General features: G+C 41.9%; 2 protein-coding genes and 1 long non-coding RNA gene across 5 annotated transcripts; 2 read left to right on the forward strand and 1 right to left on the reverse strand.

Moving 5' to 3' along the window:
- Positions 1-374: 374 nt before the first annotated feature.
- Positions 375-11,501, reverse strand: LOC118406753. Of its 3 annotated transcripts, XM_035807057.1 has the most exons (10): positions 10,987-11,501; positions 8,349-9,098; positions 7,998-8,211; positions 7,528-7,855; positions 6,570-7,360; positions 4,103-5,113; positions 3,303-3,464; positions 2,049-2,220; positions 1,319-1,568; positions 375-761 (listed from the first exon to the last, which is right to left on the reverse strand). In XM_035807057.1, exons 1-10 carry the CDS (start codon positions 11,191-11,193, stop codon positions 537-539), a joined length of 4,110 nt encoding a protein of 1,369 aa, XP_035662950.1. In that variant the 5' UTR covers positions 11,194-11,501; the 3' UTR covers positions 375-536. The 3 variants fall into 3 exon arrangements, with proteins under 3 accessions (XP_035662950.1, XP_035662951.1, XP_035662953.1); XM_035807058.1 differs by lacking the exon at positions 4,103-5,113 and having other exon boundaries at positions 10,987-11,487; XM_035807060.1 differs by lacking the exons at positions 3,303-3,464; positions 4,103-5,113 and having other exon boundaries at positions 10,987-11,485.
- On the forward strand, positions 5,069-10,899 carry LOC118406759. Its single transcript, XR_004830079.1, has 2 exons — positions 5,069-5,180; positions 9,847-10,899. It is a non-coding gene; the product is annotated as an uncharacterized LOC118406759 (long non-coding RNA).
- Positions 11,502-11,776: 275 nt separating the features above from the next.
- LOC118406758 (NADH dehydrogenase [ubiquinone] 1 beta subcomplex subunit 2, mitochondrial-like) lies at positions 11,777-13,442 on the forward strand. Its single transcript, XM_035807067.1, has 3 exons — positions 11,777-11,964; positions 12,375-12,501; positions 13,101-13,442. Exons 1-3 carry the CDS (start codon positions 11,885-11,887, stop codon positions 13,176-13,178), a joined length of 285 nt encoding a protein of 94 aa, XP_035662960.1. The 5' UTR covers positions 11,777-11,884; the 3' UTR covers positions 13,179-13,442.
- The last annotated feature ends 530 nt before the right edge of the window (positions 13,443-13,972 follow it).

Raw genomic sequence — 13,972 nt, forward strand, 5'->3', positions numbered from 1 at the left:
ACAGTACCTGGTCCAGCAAATGACTGTTACTAAGACTGTAAATACAAAATAAAACATGGTGTGACACATCTACATGTACATGTATTATCTCAAAATGTCATGCAAGCTGATACAAAATAAATGTTTTCCACATTTACAGCAATATAGAAATATGGTAATGTCATAACATGCATATTTAGCACCTGAGATTACATTCACATAATCATTAATAAAATGATTATTTCACCTTAACACTGCATAGTAAACTGTCACTATCTCTTGTAGTCATAACTTTGGAGGTCTCAAAATCTCACAATCTTCTTTCTTAGTCAGTTAATGAAACAAACACCACGAAGTGCATTTGTGTATAAAGTACACCCTCCATTGATTCTATGTTATATACATGAACATTTACATTTTAAAACCTAGTAGCTAGCCTTCCCAACTTGCTACATGGATTTCATGTATAAAGTAATCCCAGTAGTCAAGTATACTAAGATATGGTTATATCTTCTCTAATGCACATATACAATTCTTGCATAGTTGACTATAGGTAGTTACGGTAGAACATGGGATCTGTACATTTGTAACTTTTGCTCGTCTACTGTTGCCTTTAAGTTTTTCTTGTCCTGAGCTGCCATCTCCTTTTTATGGAAGAACTCCCGCCGCTGGGATTCAGCTATTTTTCTCCGTGCGTCTCTGGTCTGAAGTTTTCCCTGTTCCACGTCATACTTTATTTCTGACTGCAGGTTGTGCATGGCGACGCGAGCCTCGTGGCCCTCCTGTCAGAAACAACAAGTCAGAGGGTCAACTTTGTATCAGAGCATTATGATATAAGACGCAATACACAATAAAACTGATCTGTATCTATACAGTCGGTATACCCTTCGGCGTAACACACCAGCTTCGCAGGCACGAAGCATGGCAGCAGCTGGTTATATTACACCGAACGACCCATCACACCTAACTTTTGCACATCTATCTGCAAGCGTTCTTTAAAACTATCCACAGAAGATGACCCTACTGTACTCGGTGATAACATATTCCACTCTACAATAGTTCTGGGAAAATACAAATTTATGAACACATCAATCCTAGGTTGGCAACTCTGGTATTTGAAGGCATGACTGTTTCTTGTCCTTTTTTTAGCTGGTATTAGGTATCAGTCGGTACGTGATAAAATGTCTGACACACAAACCACTTTTTAAAAATTCTCCACTGTCTTCAATTTGTGTAGCTAAAAACCAGCAACTTACCCCTGTCTTTATTGAACTTTTTTTTGCTTTTCATACTGTAAGAAAGCACCTGTTCAAGGGAACTTGAGTGAACATGTACTTACTCTTCTTCTCCTGATGGTGTCTTCTTTCTCCTGCATTCTCTGCTGCTGCAGCACCTCATGTTGTACCTGCCTCTGCCTCAGTGCTGACACGCGGCCCTGGTCTCGCTGGAAGTGTCCATCCTCCCTGTTCCTCTCATGCTGCTGGATGGAGTTGGTTATGGACCGCTTGGCTTCGATAGTGTCCTGGACTTTCTTCTCATTGGACTCATGGCGATCAATGTCTTGTTTAATGAACTGCAGGGCCTGTTGTCTGTGGAAGAAGACAAATTGTATAAACACTACTGTAACAGACATTTGCAGTAGTTCTTTTCAATGTGACCTCTTCAGTGACATTTCCTACTGTTTTCAAGTGACATCCATTGGCAATTCTGTTTTCATTTTGGTAACACTAGCATCCCTGCTGTAGTTGTTTGTACAGAATCTGGCAGCTCTATGCTGTACCCTTTATCTTAAAGTTTGTCTTTCTTTGTATTGATACCATTACCTTATTTGTTTTGAGAAAAACAATATGTTCTCTTCTGTGATCATGAAGTTGAAGCCCAGAGTTGGATCTACTGGACAGAGCTTCGTGGAAGCGCGGTGTGAAGACTATCCGACTGCTGCCTACCCGTGTCAGGTATCCCAGCAGCAGTATAATTGAAAATGGATACTACTACATGTACTACAGTACTACTACTCTGTGGAGATACATGTTCATTGTAAGCATGATAATTTGCAAAACATTCCTTACCTTTTAGCAGCCTGGATGGCAGCTGCCTTCTCCTCTGCCTCACTCTTCTGCCTGTGTTCTGACTGTCTCCGCAGCATCTCCCTGCGCCGGCGGAAGTCTGACAGTGTGTTCTCTGCCTCCTCCTGACTCAGGATGTTCTGGTTACGTCCCACTGTCTCGTTCAGTGGATATCCTAACAACAAAAGTCAAAGTGTTGTTATAGCACTTGTTGCAACAATGTTCTGTAGGCAGCAAGATGGTTAGGGCCTGTAGTAAAAATGCATTTTTTCTGTTGAGATTTTGGCAATTCTTATATCCCAATTCACAAGTCATACTTTATCTAGGGCATAGCTAATACAAGAAGGCCATGGTCACACCCCGCTGGCTGGTTTTTGGCAGGGGTGTGACCATAGAACACAGACTGAGATTATCTGCATGCATCTCAAAGACAAAACAACAGACAATAAATCATAAAATGGTAATTGTTACAAATCTGTCCATGACTGTTAATATTTCAAAGTCTGTACAGAAGAGTAGCTTATGCATTGCACAAATGTTTGGGGCAACTACACCTGGAAATGTTGTTTGTAACGGGAATGAGACTGTGTCTACAACATACCCTATTGGCTTATCATAACATTATGGTACCATTACTAATTTAAAATCACTCTAAATAAATGAAATCAAGTTTAATATGACATTCAAATTATATAATGATGACAGGAATACTTGAAAGGTTTGATCCTGGAATCATAACGGAAATATTTGATCAATGTGATGGAATGCAAAGAATGTGAGTGATGATGAGATCTAGAATAACATATACGGACACATTCACTATCTGGTTTTCAGTCTAGTATGTGTTGTTCCCCGACAGGCGAGGGCTAGATGTGCTTGCATGTAGATATGGAGGGTTGATGGCAGCATACATATACACATAACGCAAGTTCCCATTTATCCGTGGGGTAACCTATATCCATTCATTTTACAAATAAGGTAATTGGGGATATCAAGTCGCGGGGGGGGGGGGTACAGACGATGGATTCAAACTGCAAAATTTTGAAAATATCGCAATTTGAAACCACCGACCGTCGACTTTATATCCCTTCATATTCTGCAATTGAAAACAACAGAAATAGGCTACCCCACGGATAAAGGTGAACTAGCGTTACATATGCCTACAACACATACACATGCACAATTATACACCTCCTAAGACCACAATCAACAACAATAATGTACATTACAATGCATACAAGACAGTTCAGGCCTTGCCTTTGCTATCATTCGGAGGACCGGCCCTTTGTTTTGGTGGTGGAGGTTTTGGTATGTGCAGTGGTACAACCTCCGAACTGGGAACAGAGTCCTGTACCGCTGTTTGTGCTGGTACCATGGTCAGATCTGAAGTTCCCGTGCTACTAGGGGTTAGTTTAGTGCCTGTAAGAAAATTCCTTCTGGTCAGAATACAGATCACACTTAGTCTAGTGGTGAGTTCAACTTGAGGGGTAAGTATTCATGTAATTTTTCCAAACATTTTGTCATCTTTTACATGTCATATTTTTATTCATGCTAACAAAGTAACAGGCTCAAACTTTGTATTCAAATTTTGAAATAAACAGAAATTGAGATCATGGGAAGTGTAACATATTTTCACACATGCATAAAAAATGTGCCATGGTGTGAGGCTTTGTATCCATGGCAACCCCAAATCAAACTCACCATATCATCACACAATATCAGTTATGTACTTGCAGATATTTGGATTGCCAACATGCATTATAGGCATTCTGTATAATGTTAACTACGTGCTAACTATTTCAGGCACTAGGTTCAGGCTGCAGCTGTAATGTAGAAACCCTGTTGTTACTGAAAATTAAGATTAAATCATATTTTCCATGCTGCTATTTCCTTTTAGCTGACCTAACATTATATATAGCAGCCATGAAAGGTAAGCCATGCATACTAAAGGTCAGCCATGCAAAGCCATGATTTCAAGTTCCATAGAACTAAGGCATGCCATATCTACGTACTAAATGGGGATGGCTACAACAGTATACTAAATACATGTAGCCTACACTTGTGGGTGACGACTCCATAGGAGTTGTAGTTTGGTTTCCACCCCGCGAGCAGCCAGGACTGAGTCAGGGACAGCTCCTCTTTGTCCCATGACGAAGGTGGAGTATTATGGGATGGACCAGAAGTGATTTTTGCCTGTAGCCCACTATCGTCTCGAACCAAAATGGACTCTTCACTTTGCAGTTTGCTAGATTTTTCTGACATGTGCAGTTCTTGCAAACATGTCCCATGTTCTGTTTCTGTGGTTTCTGAAAAGTTTACAGTTTTTGCTTTGGAAGTGGTGGTCTGTTGTACCTCATGTGCTTTTGCCATTTGTGCACATTCAGATACGTGGCGGCGATCAATTCTTTGTTTGTTGGACTTTTCACTAATCTTGCAATTGCGAGTTGTTTTGCCAAAATCATTTTCAGAAACTACATGTGCAACTGCATCTATGCTGTTAGATTGACTTGCCACATGCAGACCTTGCATGCTATGGTTTCCCAAGTCTTGCGACTCAGACAGAAATTCTATATCTTTTCTCCTCAACATTTCTTTCACATGTACATCGCAAGCCATCCTGCCATAGTCTGTTTCCAACACATCTGACACACTCATGTCTTTACTTTTTGATTCGTTTTTACCCGCTATGACACTCTTTACTTCATTTCCAAATGAATTTCCAGAAACATGCAAAAGTTCGATACTGTTGACACTCGAATTTTCCCTCTCCTTCAACAACCTGATATTTGTACCATTGGAGTTTTCAAAAGCTTCTAAAACACGTCTGGCCTTGCTCTTCGATCCCGCCCTACATTTTACTGACTGTTCAGATGTTGTTCGCAACAATTGCCTTTCATGTTCAGGACTGCCTTTGATTGTTGTGAACCTAACCCTTTTGTCCTGCGAGCTATCCACAACTGGCACTATCTGCATGTTATTTTGTTCCGTATCTTTGAAGGTTTCTATGGGAACAAGCTGCATGTCCAAAGAATCTGGTTCAACATCCCTGGAAAGTGCAGAAGACTCATCTACAAAGGAAGATGGGGTGCAGGGAAGAAAAACAAGTCTTGTTAATGTGAGGTGAAACACACACAAGTAAGTAAGAAATGTAATTAAGGGTACATCTTGTGTTAAACCACTCTGAAAAGAAGAGTGCAGAAAGACTGAGTGACATGCAGATAGGGATTCTTCTAACATGGCCTAATATTTTGAGATAATTAATGCAATCAAAATAAGATAGAAACTATTTTATGAATGTTGACGATTGTCAGCTTGATTCTCCTTAGAACGTGTCTCTCAGTGGGCCCTTATAGAAACGTTAATTTGCTGAATCCTGGCTCCCCTCTGACTTCTAACACAAGGATGGTGCTGGTCTTGAAGTTCAGTTCTGTCTGTCATTGCTTGGTCTTACGTAGAACATTTAATTACAACTGTATAGCTACCACACAAGAAATACATGCACTTAGGTGTGTCTAGTACTTCATTTATTCAAATATGTACATGATGTACCACATCACAACACCAGTACACTTTGAAACACACAAAGCACAAGACATTTGGGGCTTAGCTACTTTCTAAAGGGAAGAATACAATGTCATGCCACTTGTTCCAATTGAGCCAAATGTCTTAGGTATCAATTTCTCCTGAAAATATCACATTCTACCTGAAGCTACCATGCAGAAAACACCAACGAAATGAAGGAAAATCTCCTGATCATATTTACATGTACTTTGGATATAAGCAGAATTGATGGTAACTACACAAACTTATTCACTGATGCCAGTTCTGGCCACACCCATCTGGCTGTCACCTGGTGGGTTTAGTGATAACAATGCCATTTGGGTGTGGCAACCCGTGGCCATTGAAAGATGCACACATACTGGCAGCTACCATTCATGTCTTGAGCCACCCATTATGAATTCAATCTAGTGTGTTAGGAGTATGATTTTTCATCCACATTTCACTTGTCTGACCAGAAAAATTCTTGACATGTGTTGATCTTAATTCTGAACTTACACACCAAGACATTTCTTGTGTGGTAGATTGACAGTCATGATCAGTACAATGTTCCATCAATAGAAAAAGACATGTTCACATGAATGACACTATATACAGACATAACACACATGTTGGGACATCACATCACCTTCCAGAGTCCTGTTTTGGAGATATGTCAGAATGATTAAAGTAAACATGCATAGTTCACTGGAAATTTACAAATGAGCACGGAGTATTGCCAACTGTACAAGCTGTGACGTTTGCAAAGTTCGTGCAATGTAATAGCACGATTTGGAGCTGTATCCAATAAGAATATACCCACTTACAAACATGTAACAAAGAAGAATAGTCTGAATGTTACTGTTGCATCACTGCTGTAAGATAGCAAAAATAGTCAAAATGTTTGCCAAGATTATGTGGCACATTAATCTTGACAGCAGCCAATCAAACATTACAATTGTCATGAATATGATGATGTAGGCCAACCTTGTCTCTGTGCCAGGTAAGGAGAGGCCGGCGGAGGCTGGGGGTGCATCATGGCTTCCCTCATGTCGATGCTTCGTCTGAAGGTGTGGTCAACATTCTGGAAAGCAGAGCTCTTGTTTGGTGGTCCCTGTGGCGGCTGTGCTGGTGGTTGGGAGTGGTTGACCGTGTTGAAGACAGAATAGTCATAATCATTAGGCCCCGTGACAATGGTCGCTTTTCTCCCATTTCCCGGTGCGGTGTATGGTCTTGCAGGTGTTAGCTTCCGAGAATTTGTCTGTCCGTAACTTCCACGCGGGACAACATCGTGTTCAACAACTTGTTCATCATTGGGCCCACGAAGCAGTTCCATGGGAGTGTTGACTGTGGTGTCACGAAACGCAGGATACCTCTTCATTGGCTTTGACGTTGGGGGATGGGGTGCCTTTGATACAGGAGATCTCGGCGTTCTTGACCAGTATCTCCAAGGAGGACGCTCATCCTTCTGTGTCCCTTTGGTGTCCTTGTAAAGGCTCCAGTCAGTGTTTGTAGACTTGTCCCTGGGTGTGTAGTCCTCGTAGTCATACCAGTCCTCATAGTCACTTAGTGAACTCAGGCCACTATCAATAGACTTGGATTTCTTTAGAGACCTTCTCAGATCTTTCATCTCCTCCCGTGTGTCGTCCAGGAGGAGCTTGTTCTCCCGCAGCTGCTGTAACACTTTCCTGTTCAGCTGATCTTTCGTCACGTCCGCCCCAGGAATTTTCCCATCATCCTCTGTCTCCAGAGTGGATGGAACAGCTGGGTACCAATACCTGCAAAACCCAAACAAACACTGCCTTGAGTTATGTCTTCAGGCTCATGTGTTCTAATCTTAGATCTAGTATGGTCACAGACAGACTAAGCTGTGAAAAGATTTTACCCATAAGTAGATTGCTTTTAAAATGTACAATGTATTACAATACGACAACAGCTTACTCACCAGGGGTATGGGTAGGTTGGGTAGTGTGTTGGTACGTAGACGTGCCTGGTACTGCTGACTAGATGGGGAGACCTGATTCGTGCAGGTTTGGGCGGAGTGAACTCGGCAGGGTCGCCCACGATGTACGTGGATGGATACCCGGGCGGAGACTCGTACGGCCAGCCTGGATTCGCTTCCAGAAACTTCTCTCGAGCCGCCACCGGCATCTGCAGCTCAAAGATGACTCTCTCATACAGCATGAGGGGGATCCAGATGGCCTTGTGTCGGGGGACAGACTCCGTTTTACCATTCCAGAAAGTCACCACCAGATCTTCATCATCATCAATACCTGCAAAAGGGAAAGAAAAAGAATTGAGACTTTGAGAGATAGTTTTAAAGCTGTTACTGGGGGTAATATTGATATATATATATATTCATGCATCCTGAAATCACCACCAAAGACTATATACAGTAAAAAAAATGAAACTTACTGTCTTCAAATCTTCTCTCCACCCCTTCCAGCACTGTGCCAGGCCCAAATCTCTGCCCTGTTACCTCCCATGGTGCCAGCACCTTGTCACCAGGAACAATTTTGTGTCGGAAGGCATCCACATGGGCGATCATGTCATAGATGCCTGTCTCCTGCATACGACTCTTCAATGTTGGCACCTTGTCAAACTCGATCATGAAACGGCCCTTTGCATCCTAAACATAGAAGGAATGAAAAGTGTTGACCTTACATCAATGATGATTTTCATTGCAATGATATTGCCTTCAATCAAACCAAAAAAGAGATATTGAATAAATGAATAAATGACTAAATAGCAAATCATCCGACTTACGGGAAGTTGATTTGCCACAGTGCCCATGTAGTAGTAACCATCCTCATCTCGTCTGGCCAACACTCTTGTCCCGCGCATGATGAGACTTGCGGATGGAGAGAACTCCAGACTTGTCGTGTCCACGATCTTCCCCGTTATGGTGTTCCTGAGTTTCAGGGGGCGAGTGTATGTCCCTGTTGCCACACTCGGTACTGTTACCACTCTGTCTAGTGGTGTGTACGAGACGGTTGGCTCCCACGGTGTGTATGTGACGATCGGCGTGGGGTCCGTCCCTTCCAGGAAGGGGTTATGGTCCAGTCTCGTCATCACACTGGACGACTTTAGTGGTGGGTACAGAGGACCGCCTAGTGGGCGCTTCCCCGAATGGTCGGCGCGATAGACCGGCGTGACCCTGTGAACGTTTCCCTCCACAGTAAGGGTGATGATGTGGAAGGAACCACGGGTCTGCACGGCAAGGTCCTGTAGGAAGTCGTGCGCGGCTGCATCAGCGAAGGTGTGTGTCAGGAAGATGCAGTGAATGGGGCGACCGCGGGAGGAGTAGGCCACGTGTTGGAGGATGTCGTGGGGAGCCTGGTCGGGCAGGCCGTCCGTCACTAAGTACACCGCCGTGCACCCTGGGTCACCCAGAGCAGTCAGTAAGGCATCTAAGGTGTTTGTTCCTGTCTTTGGGGTCAGGGCGCGAATCCAGCCCGCAGCTCTGGTGACTGTGTGTGGCGTACATTTCACCATACGGTCAGCCCACTGGTCAACCTGATGAACAAACAAACACCATTATAAGGACCGTATGGCATACAATGTGCAAATTTCGAAACATCTTCTCTTTCTGCACATTTGTTACACGTGTATAACATTAAACTGGCATTATGTCATAACTGAGCTGGGAGAATGTTCCAGCCCAGTTGATAACTTGGTTTTCATAATTGTGTTAAACTATTATCACACTGAATAAAGTCATGTTCATCCATGCAACCAGCACAACAGCAATGAATTCCAAATATTGTAACAAAAAATATTTTGAATGTCTTACTCCTCTGAATTACTGCCTTCCATGCATCATTACTGGCTTGTTTTGTACTACACTTTGCAATATTCATAACTTTATCTGAATACCAATTGTGTTTAGGGTGATTGTGTCCAAACATAATGACGTGAAACTGAACAAAGAACTTGCACACAATCTGACAAGCATTATTGCCAATGACACAACCATTCAATGTCAGACAATGGCCTCTGGCATGTTTTACAATGGATTTAAGTATCGACTCTGACAGTATTGGACAGGCACATAGAGATCCATGGAGCAACAACAAATATATCGTCTCTTAGAAACAGAGTATTATTAGTATGTAGTATGCAAGGTTTGAAGCTCAAACTTCAATACTTAGCCATAAAGATGATAATTTCACCGTCAAATTCAACTGAATTCAATTTTCTTATGACATGACGAAATCTCCTTTTCACATGAAATTTTGAAGTGACAGTCGATTACCCTTTGCAGTGTTACCATGGATGGCTGTCCATCATACGATACCTGTCTCTTCATGACTAAAAAGAGAACACAGTACGGTCCACTACAACGCAGCTACCTGATTGCCTAAAACTCCTTTGGGTAACTACATGTATAACATGTTTGTCCAACTGTGCAGGAGTAACTATGTTACTAGTTTGTGTTGTTATGGTTCAATAAGAAATTGCTATCAGGTAGAAGAAGTAATGGTACCATACTCAAGTACCATACTGGTGAGTACTACAGGTTTAGTTCTCAGTACACAAAGTAAAAGACTAAGTATGTATTGGGGGTGTCTGTACGGGAGTTAATGCATAACATTATGGCTGACAGAATGTTGTTCTTTTGTATGCCAAAGTGTGTGGAATGCTGTTTGATAACTCCTTCAGAATTAAGAAGAAGATTCCTTAAGGGCATTTTTACCAAATATGGTGATCCACCTTTTTCCCTGCTCAGGAACATCAGCTGGCAAATTACATCATGCAATGGCCTGTGTTTTAATTTCTCTCTCTGTTGTTTTTCTTAGTATAAGCTTAATGCTGTTAGCATTTCTTGGCTGATGCTTAAGAAATATGATAGTTACTGTAACAGTACTATCTTTGGTTTCAACAGTTTTCTGGATGATTAAGCCTGCCTTAAGGATGACGAACACACCTAACCACACCCTGCCCATGTCCACATTAGCTGTACTCTGAATAAACATTGCTCCCATGTTTTCAGGTTGGCAGGGGGACATTTATCGTACATCTTAAGGCCTGCAATTATGTAATGTTTCTGGCTTTTTCCAATTTTCAACTCCTTCAAAACAAATGGGTAACAAATTTGCCTATGCTGTAATAACAAATTACAATGTTATAAATAAATAAAATGTTTGTTCTTGCAAATTACTGTTATATTGATTTGCAATTACATGCATATTGCCAAAACATGATGTTTATTTATCGTTGACTTTGTAACAGGTGACGTTATGCTATAATAATAATTTACACATTTTACCTATAATTCCTCTGTATTTATGTTACCAATAAAAAGTGTTACCTTCTGCATGTTGTTTTATAAATGTCTCATTCACGCTATAGCTAGACTTGGTCAGTATGTAAATAGGAGTTCCGATATAACGTTAGTCCTTACCTCAGTAGAAAACTCGACGATGTTGAATGTTTTGTCCGGAGCTGTGTAGGCTATCTTCAGCAGTGCTTCAGTCAGATGGTCCTTCACTACACTCAGGTGATTGTACATACTGCCCGAGGTGTCCACACAAAATGTCACATTCTGATCACGGATTTCTCCGAACATAGTCGGAAAACCCCGACCTGCAAGCACTGGTCCTGCCGCCATCCTCAAGTGGTTGTAAAAAGTCCTCCTTTAAATGTCTTAGGATATGTTCCTTTCAGTGTCGCACCTTCCGTGCCCGAGTACTAGCCCTAGAGGACAGTAACGCTAAAGTAAGACACTAATATAGAAACTAAAACTTATAGAAAAGTAGCCGGTGTCCCATCCGGCGTGCCTACTTGACTGGGAGCCAAGGCGTAACTACCAAACTGAAATACACATGTAGGAAGCACAGCCATAGCTTTGTTTACCCGCTGCTAGGAAGACCTGGTTGCTATTTACATTGGTGATTAGATAGCGTCCCAGAGCGATTTGTCAACTGCCCTCTGATTGGTGAAATACCACCATCCAACCAATCAGAGGGCAGTTGATGAACAGTGGTAGGGTATGTCCTTAGACTATACCATATTTTATAGGTGATTATGGTACAATTATGTAAGCTTCTCGGATAATTTGAATAGAACTCTCTCATTGTAGGGGTTGTGAAAAATAATTCCATAAAATAAAAGGCTGATGTGAAGATTTTTTTTCTTTGATAGATATTATTTGGCGGAAATAATAAATTTATTTTTATATCTTCCTCCTACGTGAATTGTATAGCCTGAGACTGTCACTGTAGAGTTCGCCATCTTGTTTTACGGCCGTCGGCGACCCGAAAATATCGTTTCTCTGGTCGCAAAATCACCTTCCTGTCAACATGCTGAGACCGGCAATACTCCGGTTAGGACAGGCAAGCATGCTGGCAACAAGAGCGCCGTTTAAATCACAAGTTAGACAGTAAGTAACTTGTTGGTTTTAGTTTCTTTCTTAGCGATGTGGGGAGGGGGGCATTTGACCTCCAGCTACAGGAGAAAGTTGCCGTGTTGTTTTTTTACTGATGCCGCACTGATAAAGGAGAGAAGGCGTCTGCCTGTTGTGTCCCGATCTTCGCTTTTCACGCGGCGTACCAAAAAGTAGCCATATGGCCAGTGCTGCATGTACCGGGTAACGACTTTAACTTTCAGTTAAGATAGGGATACCTGATACATTATGTCTAGGTGAAGTTTTCACATGCACTTACGTCATGCGCAGCTGCTAATAAATCCACATTGTTGTGGGATAAGCAGTACTGGAGATGATGATGATGATGATGAAGTAGGCGTAAGTTTTTCTCGGCTGTTGTACATGTAAGTTGTTTGTGTTATCAGTTTGGAGTTCCCGTACCGAGGCATGATCACCGCCAGACCAGGTCTGCAGAGAAGGGCTGACGCTCTGATGGGGTTTTTCTGGTTCTGGATCCTGTGGCACACATGGCACTCTCCTGAGGACATCTTGGTAAGCTGTGCAAACTTTTGCTCTGTCATCAATACACACATATAAGCCTTGTCACAGAGAGCAAAATGCATATGCCGGAACAGGAATTCTAGGTAATATGTCATCAAAGGTACACAGGTAAACTGGCTTCAAAGGCCCTGTGAGAATTTGGTCACATGCCACTGACTTTGCCCCACTGTCAACAGACAGGAGCGCACTAGCATGTCCGTACTCTTGGACTTGCCTCGGACTTTATCCCTAAATGCTAACATTGTGTAGTTTTCACCAGTATCTTTATGAGAAATTTACCAACACTTTGATATAGATCAATACTGTGTACCATTTTGAGAACTTAATCTAATGTTATAGTATAACATAGATTAAGTTCTCAAAATGGTACACAGTATATATAACTTATAGTCAATTGCGTAAGACTAAGAGCAAATTCTCACATGAGTCTGCCCGTGAGGTAAAGGCCCTGAAATTGAACACGTCCTTGTCTCGACCATTGTTTCAATTTTCACACACAATTTCAGGGTTAAGCTAAAGGTTAAGCTTTGTATTTGAGACCTTCCATGTTGTTGTTTGCTATTTGTAATAGTAGCTTTTGTTGCTGTTAGGGTCATTTCCCTTGGCCAAGGGCAGAGGAGTGGTCAGACGAGGAACTCGGAATCCCTCCGCTGGATGAGGATGACTGATAACATAACGTTACATCAACACAAAAATAGCTGCTCTGTTATGTGATATACCACGAATTACACACCATCAACTTTGTTCGAACTCGTCTTGTTGACAACAACTTGTCCCCTCATCAACAGACAAGAACATACATATGTATGCTACTATTGCTACAGGATTGAAATAGCAGACTGTAGGGAAGTTTAACATATGGCAGATAAACATGAAGTATTCTTAGGAATAAGATTAGGTTCAAGAGAAGATGAATAAATCTATCACAGAAATTCCTGACTCTTTGTCATGATTGGAAGTTTTCTTTGTGTGCAGAACTGGTCAGTGGTCAGTGGAGAATTCTTAGTCATGTGTTTGTGGATTCTGTGGAGAAACCTACACTTGTTCTTGAAGTCCAAGGACATATAGCCAGCAAGCAATTTATAGCAAGTTACCACACCTTGTGGCTCACAAACATAAAAATGGGGTCTCCATGGGGTTGTTGGGAAATTAATTGAAAATCCTCACCACGAGTCCCAGCAAAATGCTAGAAGCTTGTTATACTTAGGTTAACAGTAAATTCATCAACCTCCCTGATCTATTTGTTTAGATTAGTACAACTACAAATGACATGAATTGGGAATGGTTGATTTTATCAGGTGAAGGCCAGGGGCAAACTAAGGCAAGCAGCATGTAAATTTCTCAATGTTTAAAAGCACCCCCCCTCCCCCAAAATGTTCATGACTGCGCTACTTGTCACGTGACTTTGCCGCTCCAAGAGGCCCCCTGCACTATGAAGAAATCATGATGAAAACCCTGTAAC

This window comes from Branchiostoma floridae, chromosome 19 (assembly GCF_000003815.2).
Source record: "Branchiostoma floridae strain S238N-H82 chromosome 19, Bfl_VNyyK, whole genome shotgun sequence".
Lineage (NCBI taxonomy): Eukaryota > Metazoa > Chordata > Leptocardii > Amphioxiformes > Branchiostomatidae > Branchiostoma > Branchiostoma floridae.